The sequence below is a fragment of the Coregonus lavaretus genome (genome assembly GCF_964263955.1).
Source record: "Coregonus lavaretus genome assembly, chromosome: 5".
Lineage (NCBI taxonomy): Eukaryota > Metazoa > Chordata > Actinopteri > Salmoniformes > Salmonidae > Coregonus > Coregonus lavaretus.
In genome coordinates this window covers 42,259,323-42,279,729 of record NC_139992.1, presented here as the reverse complement: position 1 = coordinate 42,279,729, position 20,407 = coordinate 42,259,323, and the positions used below count along the sequence as shown (strand labels likewise).

General features: G+C 41.4%; 1 protein-coding gene across 1 annotated transcript in view; it reads left to right on the top strand.

Moving 5' to 3' along the window:
* Nucleotides 1–19,440, top strand: part of LOC311129040 (chemokine-like protein TAFA-2) — a 52,957-nt gene extending 33,517 nt beyond the window's left edge. The window contains exons 3-6 of the mRNA XM_084161296.1: nt 3,436–3,588; nt 14,710–14,834; nt 15,525–15,581; nt 18,138–19,440. Of these exons, the coding sequence (XP_084017422.1) occupies nt 3,436–3,588; nt 14,710–14,834; nt 15,525–15,554 (308 nt within the window). The 3' untranslated portion in view covers nt 15,555–15,581; nt 18,138–19,440. The remainder of the gene's footprint in view (nt 1–3,435; nt 3,589–14,709; nt 14,835–15,524; nt 15,582–18,137) is intronic.
* The last annotated feature ends 967 nt before the right edge of the window (nt 19,441–20,407 follow it).

The window sequence follows — 20,407 nt, the reverse complement described above, 5'->3', positions numbered from 1 at the left end:
CTCAGTAACATTACAAGTGTGGGGCAACTCACATGTTTCAACCTCATTGGTTTGAACACTGGGAGCCTCACTGACAATCCACTGTCGCAGATAATTGGCAAGGTGATTCCATAGACATGCAGGATGGCCATTCGTGGACATGACAGAAAATGTTTAGCTTTCTTCTGTCTGTCGACCAATTAAAGTAGGGCATGGGCCTCCAGCATGTGGCTTTTGATTGGCAGCGATCCTTACTCAAGGCGCTCATCATTTCTGCAGGAATTGGATCAGAATAATCTCGCACACGTTCAATTTCTATCTGATAGCTTCAGCAGCCCCCTAATTTCCCTAGGGTGTTATTTCTGTTGCTGTAAACCTGTTATCATTCCAGGGATGAAATCAACCCTGAACACGTTCAAAGTCGAGAAAATAAATTATTCCCAGAGAACACAAGAAAAAAAGAAATTATACCATTAAAAAAAATAACCACCCTAAGTAAACATTGTTGGTTTCGGCAAGCAAAGAAATTGATTTTCTAATGCACTTTGTGTCCTATTTGAGTGCTCGCAATACTTTTTTATATTTGTGGCTTCTGTCAGCAAAAGGCTGCATAAATTTGTATATCTTCAAAACTCTTTTCGCTTTGACGTGTCGGCTTTAATTTGCTGAGATGTGCTGGAAGAGTGATCTGCCTCACCTTCTGAGTTGCTTTCTCTAGTTCACCTTGTATTTACCATTGTATTGAGTTGTTTACATGGCCAAGGTACAATACTGGAGAGGCACAACAAGAGCACTTGACCCTATGGGCACTCCTACCGGATACACATCCTTGGAATAAGATGTCCAAAGACCTTTACAATCATTATCATTACAATGATCCACTGTCCTTGTAAACTCAGTGGAGGAATGTTCCTGATAATCAATCTTTTTCCTAGTATTCCAAGTATTGATCCAATGGGAAAACACTGGACACATACAATAAGCACTGAGACAACATATTGCTTTAGTTTGTCCGATGGTTTGTCCAATTACTGTCATAGACCATTAGCGTATTGCAATAAAATGTACAATGAAGCATGGTCTCACTCCAAAGGTTTACGACGTATTCAGCCTACTTAGAAACATTGTGAGAATGTCCTTATCCCCCCATTATATGGGAGCGAGTATCCTATTATGTCTGTAAGTGCATTTGATCTTCTTTGTCGATTTACAGTGTTTGTTGGGAAATCAGTTGGCTGGTAATAGTGCAAATGGATTGCCAAAAAATAAACATTGTTCTTTTCCTCAAGAGCACAGTTCCCAACCATTTGGGAGTCCTATCTTTTTCTATTTTTTCCGAAATAGCACAATCAATACTTCTTGGTTGGGAATAGATCCGCAATTGCATTGCCCTCGGAAAATACATTTTATTTCACTTCTTAATCTGATTTGTAGTGTGCCTTGAGGATTTCACTACATAGACTGTCCGCTTCAGTGGAGCCCTGCAATATCAAGACTTTGAGTAAAAGGTATCTTATGAAAGAGAGAGGATGTGTTCACAACCAATTTACATGATCAAAATGATAAGAAACTTGATGACAAAACAGTTTTCTATCTATGGACCAAGCTTTACGGACGTCAGGTGCAGAACAGCATAAGAACCATGAAAAGCTATTGTGCCGCTGGCTGTCTTCACTTGCATACTATTTCTAGAATTACATATTCAGAATTGATTGAAGGTTTAAAAAAATCTAGACATTCTGTACTGTACATCTGTGACTGGCTAAAGCCTCTCAAACAGAGAGAAATAATGGTTATATAAAAAATATTAAGTGAATATAATCATGAACTGTAGTGTTGGTACCACTTTCCTAACAGGGACCCAGAGAATAAATTTGTAGTCAGTGCATAGCAATTACATAGGTCACCAGTTCTTCATCACCTTGGAATATGCTTTTCACCAATGTATAAAGCCACTCACTCCTTTCCCTTGCACCAGCCCAGCAGGGAAAGGCGCTTCTCTGGGACTCTGGGACAAGAATCATTCCCAAGTACATAAAAAACCTCTGTTTCATAGCAGGACAGCACAGTGGTCATACGGCTAGAGCTCCAAATCTACTCAGAAAACCTCTTCCTCTCTGTGTGAAGCGTGGCGCTACTTTTACATAGATCTAAGCAACGCCGGCAGAAACATATTTGTCTTTCATATCTTTTTTTATATGAGTAGAGTGTGAGTCAGCCTCCCGCTACGTTCAAGCGATTGCTCCTCAGTTATTTTTATGTATGAGCAGGGACCGGGGGGACGGCGATAGCAGAAGCGCTATCAAAACTTGTGTATTATCAAAAAATAACTCCGCCTCCCTCCTTTTCACTTCCTGCATGTCTTTTGGTCTATACCTAACACCTCTCTATAACATGGTACGACTACTCATCTGCTTGAACTCCTAACAGTTAGTGTGAGGAATCTCACCTGAGCAATGGTACTCAACCACTGCATTCAGTTTGATTTGAAACATTTGGGTACAAATGATAGATCGAAGCTATTGTAAACATTCAAATATTATTGATTGAGGTGTGATTCTTCCACGTTGTTTTCCCAGTGATGGTGGCGTTCAGGATGTTAGTTTAGGTGTTGATGCAGCTGCAATACAGTCGACTCAATACCCTACCTCCTCCTACGACATTTCTGCCTAAGTGATTAAAAAAAACATGCCTGAAGATTCCACAATAACAAGGCATGCAAATGCAATTTAATTAAATAAGCTTGGCTGGCTTCACTGGTATAGAGTACAGCAATCAGTGGGCAGGTTCCACAGCACTTTTCGTTTGTTGTTTACCAAATGAGCAATAACTGCCTCTGCAGAAGGACGGACTCCTCGTGAAAATGTCACATGTAATTAATAGAGCAGGGAGCAGCACAGTCCCTAAATAAATAATAGCGTGAGCTGGAAATTGGCTCAAAATACTGCAACAACTGCACCTTCTTTTCTGGGGAACTTGTAAGAAGCTCCTGAGATAGGGATTTTTAAATTGTTTTTTGAATGGCAAAATAGCCTACTAATTCCTTGGCTGATGCTTGAAGTTACAAACTGTTTTAAAGCTTAATCATAGTTATTCTGTACCTTCAGGGTTGTGGGTACCGCAGAAGTATTAGGTAGCCCCCCTTAACAGGAGCATGCCTCCAGTGTTCTGAATATGTGAACAGGCTGTTAGTTAACCTAATACAAAGTTAACTCAACAATGGCCATATAGTAGGCCTACATCATTGCCTGTTAAAAATGAACCCTTGATTCCAACTTTTTTTGCAGTCCCACAGCATAAGTAATACATTAGGTTTTGCGTTACGGCTCTTTTTTGTGCTGCACTATGATAATAAACTGAGCTATTAGGCTACTTAGAAGTAGTGTTGCATATTTTAGTTCTGACAAGTTTGTACTGAGTTATTAAGTGGCTAATTCTGTTCTGTGTTTTTTACAGTGCATCAAGTCAGAACCGGCACTTGTGAGGTTGTGGCTTTGCATCGATGCTGCAACAAGAACAAAATAGAAGAACGCTCCCAAACTGTTAAATGCTCCTGCTTCCCTGGACAAGTGGCCGGGACGACCAGAGCTGCTCCGTCCTGTGTAGATGGTACGTTCCAGCTGAATATTTAATGTACTATCGATGTGTCATTTTTTGCTGATGTTCTTTATATTGTGAGCTCGCACTGTCTTCCTTGAAGTGAAACTGCTCTTAAGAATAGTTGTTAATTTTGTAATGCTTCAGACCACAAGGTGCTTAGTCATTGCCATCCACAGAGGCCTCATTTATACTTTGTTTTATACTTAAACTTTACAATACACTTTACAAGTGTTAAACTGTAATTAAATGTGTTAAAACGTTTACCAGAAGTGCTCCTGTGCCATATAGTCGTATCCTCAGGGGAAATTTGTTTGGTCTCCTGTTTTTCAACCAACAATTCCTTACATTTAGTGGAGTCTGGTGCTTTATGACAACTCAGTACTGTCTCTGCCTTTTACAGTAATGGTCTTGCTGAATTGTACTCCTCCTCTAACTCCCTATAGTGCTGTAAAACTAAGTGAGCCAATTAGGATGAGCTGAACATGCACATGCCAACTACACTGCCTTCAGAAAGTATTCACACCCCTTGACTTTTTCCACATTTTGTTGTGTTACAGCCTGAATTTAAAATTGATTAAATTGAGATATTTTTTGGCACTGGCCTACACACAATACCCCATAATGTCAAAGTGGAATTATGTTTTTCATAATTTTTACAAATTAATAACACATTAAAAGCTGAAATGTCTTGAGTCAATAAGTATTCAACCCCTTTGTTATGGCACGCCTAAATACGTTCAGGAGTAAAAATGTGCTTAACAAGTCACATAATAAGTAGCAAGGACTGTGTGCAATAATAGTGTTTAACATGAACTTTGAATGACTACCTCATCTCTGTACCCCACACATACAATTATCTGTAAGGTCCCTCAGTCGAGCAGTGAATTTCAAACACAGATTTAACCACAAAGACCAGGGAGGTTTTCCAATGCGTCACAAAGAAGGGCACCTATTGGTAGATGGGTAAAAATTAAAAGTTATTAAGTTATTAATTTCACTTTGTATGGTGTATCAATACACCCAGTCACTACAAAGATACAGGCATCCTTCCTAACTCAGTTGCCAGAGAGGAAGGAAACCACTCAGGGATTTCACCATGAGGCCAATGTTGACTTTAAAACAGTTAGAGTTTAATGGCTGTGATAGGAGAACTGAGGATGGATCAACAACATTGTAGTTACTCCACAATACTAACCTAATTGACAGAGTGAAAAGGAATCCTGTACAGAATAAAAATATTCCAAAACATGCAATAAGGCACTAAAGTAAAACTGCTAAAAATGTGGCAAAGAATGGAACTTTATGACCTGAATACAAAGCGTTATGTTTGGGGAAATCCAACACAACACATCACTGAGTACCACACTTCAAGCATGGTGGTGGCTGCATCATGTTATGGGTATGCTTGTCATCAGCAAGGACTAGGGAGTTTTTTATGATAAAAAGAAATGGAATAGAGCTAAGCACAAGCAAAATCCTAGAGGAAAACCTTGTTCAGTCTGCTTTCCTACAGACACTGGGAGACAAATTCAACTTTCAGCAGGATAATAACCTAAAACACAAGGCCAAATATACACTGGAGTATTGCACAGTGAACGTAAACGACATGGAATGTTCCTGAGTGGCCTAGTTACATTTTTGACTTAAATTGGCTTGAAGATCTATGGCAAGACTTGAAAATGGCTGTCTAGCAATTATCAACAACCAACTTGACAGAACATTAAGAATTTTTAAAAGAATAATGTGCAAATATTGTACAATCCAGGTGTGCAAAGCTCTTAGAGACTTACCCAGAAAGAGTCACAGCTGTAATCGCTGCCTAAGGTGATTCTAACATGTATTGACTCAAGGGGTGTGAATCACAGGAGTTTGGTGGCAACTTAATTGGGGAGAACGGGCTTGTGGTAAGGACTGGAGCGGAATCAGTGGAATGGTATCAAATACATCAAACACATGGTTTCCAGGTGTTTGGTGCCATTCCATTTGCTCTGTTCCGGCCATTATTATGAGCTGTTCTCCCCTCGGCAGCCTCCACTGGTGTGAATACTTTCTGAAGGCACTGTACCTATAGGACGTGAAGGTAGATGTTGTGAATCTCAGCACCGTTTCAATGAGTGTTATCTTCAGGCACCCAGAAATGTGTTGTCTTTTCCCATCAGAACCCAATTTTACGCCTTCAATGCAACGTCGGGCCCAAGCCGGATTCACCTCACGTTGATACCGTACGACTTAATCCTCAAATTACTGACAGATCAGGGGTATAAGTGACTGCTCCTTGTTTTGGAGCAAATCTCATTTGCGGCAAGCAGGGAAGGTGTTACCATGAAATAAGTGTGAAATATACATTTGATTCATATGTGGTGAGCGAAGTATGTCAAGAGTACTGTCTTCCTTAAATCTCTTCTATTCTCTAAACTGTTTTCTGGATTCATAAGAGGTTTTCAATGTATAGGCTAATAATTTCAATACTGACCATCATTATATAGGCCTAATGCTGTATCAATTATGATATCAATGTATGTTTGCATGTGAACTGTAGATTTGAGTGCTTCAAAGTTGCCAGTAGAAAGAAATGTACTTGATATATATAATCTTTATACATGGTAAATGTGCTTCTTCTGAATCATAAAGCTGACTGCTGCATCATGTTTCCTTTAATTGCATTATATCATACATCCACTCTGACTTCCACACTCAAGGTTTAGCTACACTTCAACAGGCCTCACTGCAAAGTCAACTCAGCTTTACATATCCACAAAACCGCTTTATAATTCCACAAGGCTGAAGTTATGACCGCAGAACCGTGAATTCATAATCCTTCCAGTTTTGCTTAGCTCACATTATATTTGCTGCATTCCTTGTGCACCTAGTATCATATTCAGAAGCTCTCAGATTAATTTGCAAGGCTCCAAACCTGTTCCCTTGTATTGCACAGTGAACGTAGGTGATCAACAGTGCTGTGTATCAGAATGTTAAGACTGATGTATCATCATCCCATAAAGCTTTCTATCCATGTACAGTATTATGCTATTTAGGTCTACAGGAGGTGAGATAGGCGGCAGGTAGCTTAGTGGTTAAGAGCGTAGTGCCAGTAACCGAAAGGTTGCTGGTTCTAATCCCCGAGCCGACTAGGTGAAAAATCTGTCGATGTGCACTTGAGCAAGGCACTTAACCCTAATTGCTCCTGTAAGTCGCTCTGGATAAGAGCGTCTGATAAATGACTAAAATGTAATGTAATGTGAGAAGGGAATATGTTTCTGCTTTGAAATCAGTAGAAAGTGCACAGCAATCACTATGCTTTCTAAGGGAAGGGGACGATTTGAAACCCTCACATTTTCGAAAAATGCACTTGAAGTTGACTTACATCTATGCCATGTCAGTACCAGAACATCACTTACCCACACTAATGTGGCAGTCAGACCACCAACTGACATATCATATCATTTATAACTTCCATATCATTTTCTGTACATAATGCCCTGAATCTATTCTACAACGCCCGGAAGCCTGACCCTTTTTTTCTCTGTACCCAACGCACTAGAAGACCAGTACTTAAAGCCTTTAGCCATATCCTTATTCTACTCCTCCTCTGTTCCTCTGGTGATGTAGAGGTTAACCCAGGCCCTGTAGCCCCCAGTATCACTCCTACTCCCCAGGCGTTATCATTTGTTGACTTCTGTAATCGTAAAAGCCTTGGTTTCTTGCACGTTAATATCCGAAGCCTCCTCCCTAAGTTTGAGTTATTCACTGCGTTAGCACACTCCGCCAACCCTGATGTTCTAGCAGTGTCTGAATCCTGGCATAGGAAGGCCACCAAAAATTCAGAAATGTCCATCCCCAACTACAACATTTTCAGTCTCGATAGAACTGCCAAAGGGGGTGGGGTTGCAATCTACTGTAGAGATAGCCTGCAGAGCTCTATCTACTATCCAGGTCTGTGCCCAAACAGTTTGAGCTTCTACTTCTAAAAATCCACCTTTCCAGAAATAAGTTTCTCACTGTTGCCGCTTGCTACAGACCCCCCTCAGCCCCGAGCTGTGCCCTGGACACCATATGTGAACTGATTGCCCCCCATCTATCCTCAGAATTCGTACTGCTTGGTGACCTAAACTGGGATATGCTTAACACCCCGGCCAACCTACAATCTAAACTAGATGCCCTCAATCTCACACAAATTATCAACGAACCTACCAGGTACAACCCTAAATCTGTAAACATGGGCACCCTCATAGATATCATCCTGACAAATTTACCCTCTAAATACACCTCCGCAGTCTTCAACCAGGATCTCAGCGATCACTGCCTAATTGCAGGTGTCCGTAATGGGTCCGCGATCAAACGACCACCCCTCATCACTGTCAAACGCTCCCTAAAACATTTTAGCGAGCAGGCCTTTCTAATTGACCTGGCCCGGGTATCCTGGATGGATATTGACCTCATTCCGTCAGTAGAGGATGCCTGGTTGTTCTTTAAAAGTGCTTTCCTCTCAATCTTAAATAAGCATGCCCCATTCAAAAAATTCAGAACTAAGAACAGATATAGCCCCTGGTTCTCCTCAGACTTGACTGCCCTTGACCAGCACAAAAACATCCTGTGGCATACTGCATTAGCATCGAACAGCCCCCGCGATATGCAACTTTTTAGGGAAGTCAGGAACCAATATACACAATCAGTTAGGAAAGCAAAGGCTAGCTTTTTCAAACAGAAATTTGCATCCTGTAGCACTAACTCCAAAAAGTTTTGGGACACTGTAAAGTCCATGGAAAATAAGAGCACCTCCTCCCAACTGCCCACTGCACTGAGGCTAGGAAACACTGTCACCACCGATAAATCTACAATAATCGAGAATTTCAACAAGCATTTTGCTACGGCTGGCCATGCTTTCCACCTGGCTACCACTACCCCGGCCACCAGCTCTGCACCCTCCGCTGCAACTTGCCCACGCCACCCCCGCTTCTCCTTCACACATTTTCAGACAGCTGATGCTCCGAAAGAGCTGAAAAATCTGGACCCCTACAAATCAGCTGGGCTAGACAATCTGGACCCTTTCTTTCTAAAATTAGCCGCCGAAATTGTCGCAACCCCTATTACTAGCCTGTTCAACCTCTCTTTCGTAATGTCTGAGATCCCCAGAGATTGGAAAGCTGCTGCGGTCATCCCCCTCTTCAAAGGGGTTGACACTCTAGATCCAAACTGTTATAGACCTATATCCATCCTGCCCTGCCTTTCGAAAGTGGGAAAAAAAGTATTTAGTCAGCCACCAATTGTGCAAGTTCTCCCACTTAAAAAGATGAGAGAGGCCTGTAATTTTCATCATAGGTACACGTCAACTATGACAGACAAAATGAGAAGAAAAAAATCCAGAAAATCACATTGTAGGATTTTTTATGAATTTATTTGCAAATTATGGTGGAAAATAAGTATTTGGTCAATAACAAAGTTTCTCAATACTTTGTTATATACCCTTTGTTGGCAATGACACAGGTCAAACGTTTTCTGTAAGTCTTCACAAGGTTTTCACACACTGTTGCTGGTATTTTGGCCCATTCCTCCATGCAGATCTCCTCTAGAGCAGTGATGTTTTGGGGCTGTCGCTGGGCAACACGGACTTTCAACTCCCTCCAAAGATTTTCTATGGGGTTGAGATCTGGAGACTGGCTAGGCCACTCCAGGACCTTGAAATGCTTCTTACGAAGCCACTCCTTCGTTGCCCGGGCGGTGTGTTTGGGATCATTGTCATGCTGAAAGACCCAGCCACGTTTCATCTTCAATGCCCTTGCTGATGGAAGGAGGTTTTCACTCAAAATCTCATGATACATGGCCCCATTCATTCTTTCCTTTACACGGATCAGTCGTCCTGGTCCCTTTGCAGAAAAACAGCCCCAAAGCATGATGTTTCCACCCCCATGCTTCACAGTAGGTATGGTGTTCTTTGGATGCAACTCAGCATTCTTTGTCCTCCAAACACGACGAGTTGAGTTTTTACCAAAAAGTTCTATTTTGGTTTCATCTGACCATATGACATTCTCCCAATCCTCTTCTGGATCATCCAAATGCACTCTAGCAAACTTCAGATGGGCCTGGACATGTACTGGCTTAAGCAGGGGGACACGTCTGGCACTGCAGGATTTGAGTCCCTGGCGGCGTAGTGTGTTACTGATGGTAGGCTTTGTTACTTTGGTCCCAGCACTCTGCAGGTCATTCACTAGGTCCCCCTGTGTGGTTCTGGGATTTTTGCTCACCGTTCTTGTGATCATTTTGACCCCACGGGGTGAGATCTTGCGTGGAGCCCCAGATCGAGGGAGATTATCAGTGGTCTTGTATGTCTTCCATTTCCTAATAATTGCTCCCACAGTTGATTTCTTCAAACCAAGCTGCTTACCTATTGCAGATTCACTCTTCCCAGCCTGGTGCAGGTCTACAATTTTGTTTCTGGTGTCCTTTGACAGCTCTTTGGTCTTGGCAATAGTGGAGTATGGAGTGTGACTGTTTGAGGTTGTGGACAGGTGTCTTTTATACAGATAACAAGTTCAAACATGTGCCATTAATACAGGTAATGAGTGGAGGACAGAGGAGCCTCTTAAAGAAGAAGTTACAGGTCTGTGAGAGCCAGAAATCTTGCTTGTTTGTAGGTGACCAAATACTTATTTTCCACCATAATTTGCAAATAAATTCATAAAAAATCCTACAATGTGATTTTCTGGAATTATTTTTCTCAATTTGTCTGTCATAGTTGACGTGTACCTATGATGAAAATTACAGGCCTCTCTCATCTTTTTAAGTGAGAGAACTTGCACAATTGGTGGCTGACTAAATACTTTTTTTCCCCACTGTATTTTAAAGCCAAGTTAACAAACAGATCACCGACCATTTCGAATCCCACCGTACCTTCTCCGCTATGCAATCCGGTTTCCGAGCTGGTCATGGGTGCACCTCAGCCACGCTCAAGGTCCTAAACGATATTATAAACGCAATCGATAAAAGACAGTACTGCGTAGCCGTCTTCATCGACCTGGCCAAGGCTTTCGACTCTGTCAACCACCGCATTCTTATTGGCAGACTAAATAGCCTTGGTTTCTCTAATGACTGCCTCGCCTGGTTCACCAACTACTTCTCAGATAGAGTTCAATGTGTCAAATCGGAGGGCCTATTATCTGGACCTCTGGCCGTCTCTATGGGGGTGCCACAGGGTTCAATTCTTGGGCCGACTCTATTCTCTGTGTATATCAATGATGTCTCTCTTGCTGCTGGTGACGCTCGGATCCACCTCTATGCGGACGACACCATTTTGTATACATCTGGCCTTTCATTGGACACTGTGTTAACAAACCTCCAAACGAGCTTCAACACCATACAACACTCCTTCCGTAGCCTCCAACTGCTCTTAAACACTAGTAAAACTAAATGCATGCTCTTCAACCGAACGCTGCTTGCACCCGCCCACCCGACTAGAATCACTACTCTCGGCGGGTCTGACCTAGAGTATGTGGACAACTACAAATACCTAGGTGTCTGGTTAGACTGTAAACTCTCCTTCCAGACTCACATTAATCATCTCCAATCAAAAGTTAGATCTAGAATCGGCTTCCTATTTCGCAACAAAGCCTCATTCACTCATGCTGCCAAACATGCCCTCGTAAAACTGTCTATCCTACCGATCCTTGACTTTGACGATGTCATTTACAAAATAGCCTCCAACACTCTACTCAGCAAATTGGATGTAGTGTATCACAGTGCCATCCGTTTTGTCACCAAAGCCCCATATACTACCCACCATTGTGACCTGTACGCTCTTGTTGGCTGGCCCTCACTACATATTCGTCGCCAAACCCACTGGCTCCAGGTCATCTATAAATCACTGCTAGGCAAATCCCTGTCTTATCTTAGCTCACTGGTCACCATAGCAACACCCACCCATAGTCTGCGCTCCAGCAGGTATATCTCACTGGTCATCCCCAAAGCCAACACCTCCTTTGGCCGCCATTCCTTCCAGTTCTCTGCTGCCAATGACTGGAACGAACTGCAAAAATCTCTGAAGCTGGAGACTCTTATCTCCCTCACTAACTTTAAGCGTCAGTTGTCAGAGCAGCTTACCGATCACTGCACCTGTACACAGCCTTTCTGAAATTAGCCCACCCAACTACCTCATCCCAATATTGTTATTTATTTTGCTAATTTGCACCCCAGTATCTCTATTTGCACATCATCTTTTGCACATCTATCATTCCAGTGTTATACGAAATTGTAACTATTTTGCACTATGGCCTATTTATTGCCTTACCTCCATAACTTACTACAGTCGCACACACTGTATACAGTGAGGGAAAAAAGTATTTGATCCCCTGCTGATTTTGTACGTTTGCCCACTTACAAAGACATGATCAGTCTATAATTTTAATGGTAGGTTTATTTGAACAGTGAGAGACAGAATAACGCATATCAAAAATGTTATAAATTGATTTGCATTTTAATGAGGGAAATAAGTATTTGACCCCCTCTCAATCAGAAAGATTTCTGGCTCCCATGTGTCTTTTATACAGGTAACGAGCTGAGATTAGGAGCACACTCTTAAAGGGAGTGCTCCTAATCTCAGTTTGTTACCTGTATAAAAGACACCTGTCCACAGAAGCAATCAATCAATCAGATTCCAAACTCTCCACCATGGCCAATACCAAAGAGCTCTCCAAGGATGTCAGGGACAAGATTGTAGACCTACACAAGGCTGGAATGGGCTACAAGACCATCGCCAAGCAGCTTGGTGAGAAGGTGACAACAGTTGGTACGATTATTTGCAAATGGAAGAAACAAAAGAACTGTCAATCTCCCTCGGCCTGGGGCTCCATGCAAGATCTCACCTCGTGGAGTTGCAATGATCACGAGAACGGTGAGGAATCAGCCCAGAACTACACGGGAGGATCTTGTCAATGATCTCAAGGCAGCTGGGACCATAGTCACCAAGAAAACAATTGGTAACACACTATGCCGTGAAGGACTGAAATCCTGCAGCGCCCGCAAGGTCCCCCTACTCAAGAAAGCACATATACAGGGCCGTCTGAAGTTTGCCAATGAACATCTGAATGATTCAGAGGAGAACTGGGTGAAAGTGTTGTGTTCAGATGAGACAAAAATCGAGCTCTTTGGCATCAACTCAACTCGCCGTGTTTGGAGGAGGAGGAATGCTGCCTATGACCCCAAGAACACCATCCCCACCGTCAAACATGGAGGTGAAAACATTATGCTTTGGGGGTGTTTTTCTGCTAAGGGGACAGGACAACTTCACTGCATCAAAGGGACGATGGACGGGGCCATGTACCGTCAAATCTTGGGTGAGAACCTCCTTCCCTCAGCCAGGGCATTGAAAATGGGTCGTGGATGGGTATTCCAGAATGACAATTACCCAAAACACACGGCCAAGGCAATAAAGGAGTGGCTCAAGAAGAAGCACATTAAGGTCCTGGAGTGGCCTAGCCAGTCTCCAGACCTTAATCCCATAGAAAATCTGTGGAGGGAGCTGAAGGTTCGAGTTGCCAAACGTCAGCCTCGAAACCTTAATGACTTGGAGAAGATCTGCAAAGATGAGTGGAACAAAAACCCTCCTGAGATGTGTGCAAACCTGGTGGCCAACTACAAGAAACGTCTGACCTCTGTGATTGCCAACAAGGGTTTTGCCACCAAGTACTAAGTCATGTTTTGCAGAGGGGTCAAATACTTATTTCCCTTATTAAAATGCAAATCAATTTATAACATTTTTGACATGCGTTTTTCTGGATTTTTTTGTTGTTGCTATTCTGTCTCTCACTGTTCAAATAAACCTACCATTAAAATTATATACTGATCATTTCTTTGTCAGTGGGCAAACGTACAAAATCAGCAGGGGATCAAATACTTTTTTCCCTCACTGTATATATTTTCTGTTGTATTTTTGACTTTATGTTTTGTTTATCCCATATGTAACTCTGTGTTGTTGTTTTTATCGCACTGCTTTGCTTTATCTTGGCCAGGTCGCAGTTGTAAATGAGAACTTGTTCTCAACTGGCTTACCTGGTTAAATAAAGGTGAAATAAAAAAATACAAAATAAAAACCAACCAGACAGAAGGAGCTGCCTCAATTTGGGCTTGAAAAGCAGTTCACACCTAAAGTCTGGCACCAGATGCGTTTGACCTTTTCGATGACATTTGAGTATTGACATTCTCAGCAAATTAAAGCGCTGTGCCAATGGCGCACAGTTTAAAGTGCTCCACGGGTGATCTCTGAAAAATGATCAGCACTTAACCTTTTAATTATTCTTTTGTATTCGTCCAGGGGTTACCTGAGCTCTCATCTCAGTTTGAGCCTGATCGCCTCCTCAAAACCTTGTTAAGTGTTTGAAATGTAGCCTGTTCCAACAGTTTGGTTGGACATCAAACATGCAACCCTCAATATTATACAGCCAACGTTGTACAATTACTTTCACTTCTAAAGGTGCTTTACACAATATTGCTGTTATAATCATGCCTGTGGAACACAAATAAGTTTATCTTAATATATCCACCCTCGGTGCATGATGGTTCTCATTAAATACAATACAACTACCTCATGGTGTTTTGTAGTGATGGGGGGGAAAAATCGATACAGTTACATATCGCAATATTATTTTTGGCCAAAATTATATCAATATTTGACTCCAAGTATCGATTAGTAAAAAAAATAAAATGTAGGTAGGGTAAGCATTAGCTAGATGTAGTCGGCTGTACCTGCGCCAAAACTCCGGTATTTTTCATCCTATAGCTTGTTCTCCATCTTCTTTTTAAATAGTGGGCCAACATGTTTTCAGCACTTTTATTTCCCTGACTTATCAAAACTCGTTTTCTCATGGCTCTCTCTTGTCTCTCTGCAGCAGACATATAGTGAGCAATACTGTATGTCTGGAACATCAAATCGCAATAAAATCGCAGTATTGATTCGCAAATACATATAGAATCGTGAGAATCGCAATACATATCGTATCGGCACCTAAGTATCGTGATAATATTGTATCGTGAGGTCCCTGGCAATTCCCAGCCCTAGTGTTTTGTAAAACAAGGAAAATGTCTGTCTCCCTAGTAACTCTCAAAGCTGCTCATTATAACGATGCCTCTATTCTCCTCTAGCCTCTATAGTGGAGCAGAAGTGGTGGTGTCAGATGCATCCATGTCTGGATGGGGAGGAGTGTAAAGTCCTCCCAGATCTAAAGGGATGGAGCTGCGCCACGGGGAACAAGATAAAGACTACCAAGGTAAGGGTCATCGCAATCAACACATTACACTTTAGACAAGCCATCAAATTCAATTTCAGCTGTACAGAGTACCAACATGGTAGGGGTCATAGTAGTCCTCAAGTCCTCATAGTAGCCAAGTACAGTCAACTTCAGTTTAATAAGACAGACCTATATGTTTCTCAACCTATTGACCTTGCCTACTTGTATTATTGGTCAAGGTCAAAATGTTTTGTCTGAAATTACAGCACTCTAAAACCGTCTAATGTTTGCAGTCACTACTGGGACCCTGGGGGCCTATATCTGAGGGGCCGACATGTCTCCTTAGCACTATCAGAGCCATTTTGAGGACCGAAACTTGCAAATTACTCACTCCAATTACTTGCTTTTAACGCGGTAACCCGATGCCCGTATCCTTCCGTGGGTTATGACGACCCCTAGACTTGAGTTCTGCCTCCTTCCATGTACTTAATTATTTAAACTGGCCACACCACACCTGTCTGGAGCCTGTAATTATTGATCCGGGGATTAGTCGGGACCTCAAAATGGAATGGGGCCTTTTTGGTGGCCGGTGTTGCTGCAGCAGTATTGATGGATTGTTCAACCATAATAACCTCACGCACGTGTTAATTTCGCCTGGTATGAAATCTAAAACTCATCTCTACCCTTCCTCTTTTTCCCCTGTTTTTGTTAACACGGAACGCCGGAAAGATCTCATCGGACCGGGATCAGCTCTGGTAACCCTTGGTGCCACGGAACCAAATCAAGGTGATGCAATCTTGTTAGATTAATTTGATTGAATTGGACCAATATCAATGTTAATGTTCATTGTTTTTCTGAATTCAGACTATAGCCTTTAATGCAAATATTGAATATTACAGTTGAAACATTATCTGTATCAGACTGTGTCAAGTGCTGGTGAGAAACAGCAAACAAAACATTTCTATTAGTTTGAACATTTACTTAATGAGGAAATATGATTTATACCAGGCTCCTTAATTGTACTTATTAGGACACAAGTAATGCATAATTTATGGTTTAAATTTGTAAATTCAACAAAACAGCTGGAGAGTGTGTTCTAATTGCTTTACCTCCCATCCAATTGATACTTCAACATCTTTTGGAAGATGGAAAATACATTGCTTCCCCATAATGTGATTATGCCATCTCAATAGAATTGCCTTACATTAAAATGGAAGCATATTTCCATCTATCCGCTAATGTGCTTCCCTGCCACGGGCAAAACCTATTAGAATGCAGGAGAATGAACAGGATAATGATTATCTAGCATAACATGTCCAAATAACCCATTTAGCCATTATAGATTGGAAAATAATAATTGTACAATGAATAATGAGCCGAGCCAGGTTAGGTATCTTTCTGTTACGGATTTCATGAGTCACCCGCTGATCCATGCAGCTATAGGCCTGTTTCGCTCATTGTTTTCACTCAGCCTTAGGTTTAACACAATGTATGCAATTGAATGTGATTCAGAAAGAGATTATGAGTTAAATGTTTTTAAAGCAGCCTGAAACACCTTCAGAAGGTGCCATATTCCTATTTAATTCCTCCTGTCTTCTGTTGGTGATGATGATCTCAGTCGATGAATTCATTTCCCCCTTCTGCGACAACTCCACTGAGATGCTGTTAGATCTGTCTCGTGTAGGCTCCTTTCTCTGCTGACAAAAGCCTGTGCCTGCTCTTTGTCTTTTTAGCATGGAATTATTCTTAAATTAGTACCACATTAATCACAATGACAGCTAGGAAATGTAAATGGCTCATTGAGGGGGAGAATTTATTGCAATCTGCACGACAAGAAGACACTCTCTCCTTACACACATGCAAAGTGGCGTAGTGCTAACCTAAATATCTGTGGAATTTACAGAGAGTGTGTTTGATATCATTATGAGGGATTTTTTAATAAGAAGTTAGGCGATGCCTGGGGGTTGTCACTGAATTTTTCCCACACTATATTTTAAGCTACTTTATTCATAGACAGAGAATACAGTGTATTAGGACAAATGAATAATGGGCCTGTCCACAGTCAAATAACTGATTGGTGAATTAGCAAAATGAGTCTGTCAAAGGTGCCTGTTTTCTTTGCAAAGTTCAGCAGTAAAAATGTAGCTTGACAACTCCCGTGGCAGCTTCCGTCAGCTGTCAGACTGGCCTAGGCGGTAGACAGTCTGCTGGAATCGATAGTGGAACGTCGTTATGAAGGTGTTATGGGTGTTCCTCGCAAGGCACGTTTCTTAAGCCCTTTCCGGAATGTACTTTTGCCCGAGCCGAGGAGCTGTCAGTCAGAGCCGGAGCTTCATGACGGGCAATTTAATCTTGTGAAGGGTCCGAAGCGCTGAGAGTATCTGACAGCATTAAACTAGGGGAGGGAGAAAACCTCAGTCTGTAGGATAAGGCTAATTCTATCCAGACAAGTCCTTTATCAAGATAAAAACCCCACCCCTGGCAGAATAGGCCAGAATCTGATATGGAAGGTGGAACAGGGAAAATTTGAGAGACAACTTGGCCTAAACTGCAAAAACATATTCAATTTTCTTCAAGGAATTTCCTCCCCCTGAGCGTAGCCTACCACTACAAATCATTTCCCAGCATGGATGGGGAAAGGCATTTAGTTGGAAAAAGCACATTTTTATCCAGGGGAAAGCACTTGTGCATTTCAAATCTTGATTTAGTATTATGCTTATCATCATTGTTTTGCCCCTATCTGGGAAAAGAAGTGGACAGAATCATGTGTGACTTGTGCAGTCAGTGTGACAGAGGTAATTTCAGTGGCTGGCAACGCTAATGAGTTTGTTTTGTTTGTTGACCACTGTGAGCGGAGACGCTAATATCTCCTGATAGCTTTTCTTTGCTCACTTTATTGCCCTTTCTCATTAAAACTAGCAAAGAAAACCAACCACCTAATTCATACAAGATTAGGTCATGAGATTAAGAATTGTAAACTTTTCAAAAAAGGTCATTTCATAATGCGGGCACATGAACCGTAAACTTTAGATGCAAAAGGCCTTGTGTTAGACTTGTGATTACTTTGCACCAAATTACTTTCTTCTGGGAAAAGTACAAGATAGAAACTGACTCTGTAGTCACTAGGGACTGAATGTGAGAACACAGTTCTTTCCTGAAGAAACAATGAATTTTTAATTAATCTGTTCATTAACCTTTATGTCTACACTTCATAGCCACTCTTTAGAATCCTTTTATAACTCAACAACTTGGTGGTGAAAACAGTGACGTTGGTTGTACTGCATTAATTGTGAGATGAAATCAGGATAGCCTGATGTTCATGGAAATGTGTTTGTGTTACAGGTGGATCAATAAATGTAACTGGGTCTTTACCTGTGGAATACCATCAAGGACTCAAGAACATTGCAGAAACCCTTTTTGTAAATAGAGACTCCCTCTATTGGAGACTATACTATGAATCTTCTGGAAGACTTTGAAGCAGCACGGGGTAACAAAGGACATGAGAAGACTGGACACTACTAAATGATGGCTCAGTATGAGGGGACCTTTATTTTGAAAAGCACAGACATGACTATCACCACATTGGACATCAGGATGTCTTTTTATTCTCTAACATTGTTCTGCTTATAGTGGAATACAATGGGGAATTTTGCCTAAACATTATTTGTAAAGTGGTAGTTTTTCTTAGGGAAATTGTATTTTTTCCTCGGAATGCATTGTGCATCATTACTGTAACAGGGTGAGAAAACTGGAGTATCATCAATATCAAGAATATCCCCCATGGATATTAGGGACGAGTCGAATTCGATCCAGTTTTTAACAATCAAATGATGGTCAGACAATGGTAAGAAGAAGGAATATAAAATTGGTGGACCTTATTGTATTGAGCCAATCATTGAACATGCAGGGTGATTTTCAAAGGAGCACAAAAAAGGGACAGGTATTGGAATTGGTGTATGTACACCTCCATCATTTCATTATGGGTGGCCATCATTATGGGTGGCCATTCTCAATGGTGCTGCGCGCAGGGAACATGGCTTATTCCAATGAGAGTTGCAGCCAATGGCCAATGGTCAATGGCCAATGGCAGTTGAGAGAATGTGATGAATCCAAGGACAAATACATGTAGACTACTGATGTATAGGGCATACTACAATGTAGGATTTCTAGCACCAAAACTGAAAACCGAAGGTCATGTTTGATTTGCATGTTTTATTCCAAGGGCATCATCTTTCATTTCATCTAGAGCAGATTGGGGCACTAGGTACACACTTTTGAAAATGTACACGTTAATGAAAGTGGTGCGCAAATTGTGAGTTACCCCTAATGTGCTTAACGTTTGCTTATGTTCTTTTGAAAATCACCCTGTCAACTGCCAGCTGATCCAGTTAGTTTGTCTATGTTGCACAATGCTGAGGCTCAGATTCGAATGTCCATGTAAAGTTTATGTAAATGTATGCAAGCTAAAATGCATTCATTCTCTAATACTGGCTATAGTCCATGGGGTTGGTAGGGGCCGGTTAAGTGTTAAGTGATTTTTTACAATTCATTTCTGATTCGCTTTTCAACAGGTATCGCTGACGCTTCCTTCGTCTGTGCAAATGATAACATCTTTGAATAATAAACTGTGGTTGTGTCTTAACTTAACGCTTGTCATGTGACACTTAACCTCCTCAGGTGTAGGAGGAAGAAACCAGTGATTGACTTTGTTTAGCTATGCTTCACACAGTGTACCACATTCACACAGTGTAGGCTACAGTATGAAGCTGATAAGGCTTGATAATGACTATGCATCAGCCCTTAGATTGAGTATCTCTGTTGTGGAATGAAACATTGATTCCTTTCAGAGTCCTCTTTATGGGCTATGCCACAACATAGTGTACAAAGCACAAATACGTGTATGCACACACACACACACACACACACACACACACACACACACACTCACTCACACACACACACACACTCATACACACACACACTTTGAAAATGTACATCCAGAATATCAAAGAAATTGATAAAAGATAAAAACATAGCAAACTACAAATCCTAAATGGGTACTGTACGGGGCATTTTCAACCATTATGAAAGCAAAGCCCACAAAGTCAATGTCACCACCACTCAACTAGAACCTACCTTTTCAAACGTTTCCCCCTCAGGAATACCATTGTTTGCCTTTCATGGGCAGACAAACATTGATGCCACCAGAGTAAATACATCACACCGAGAGAGGAGCTAATGAAATCTAGGGGTTATTGAGTTCCAAGAACATGACAGCCAGGAGAGAAAATACCTTCATAAAATCACAACTGAGAAGGCATAGAACTGCGAGAATAATACCAGTAAATGAATGGCGTATAATGTCAACATAATAATAATGATTTTCTTGAAGCTATTAAAATGTGTATTTCCAGTACAGTAATTATATGGGCGTACAGTTGCTTTGAGGCAACATAATATAGATAAACAGCATGTTCACTTAGATTGTCAGTTGTATGGAAAGGACTAGGCTCAAAACAGTAGGCTACTTATTTTGTTATCTTAGGTCATGGCAAAATTGATTCATTGCTGCACTCTAGTCTACTTGACAAAGGTACAATGTACAGTAGGGT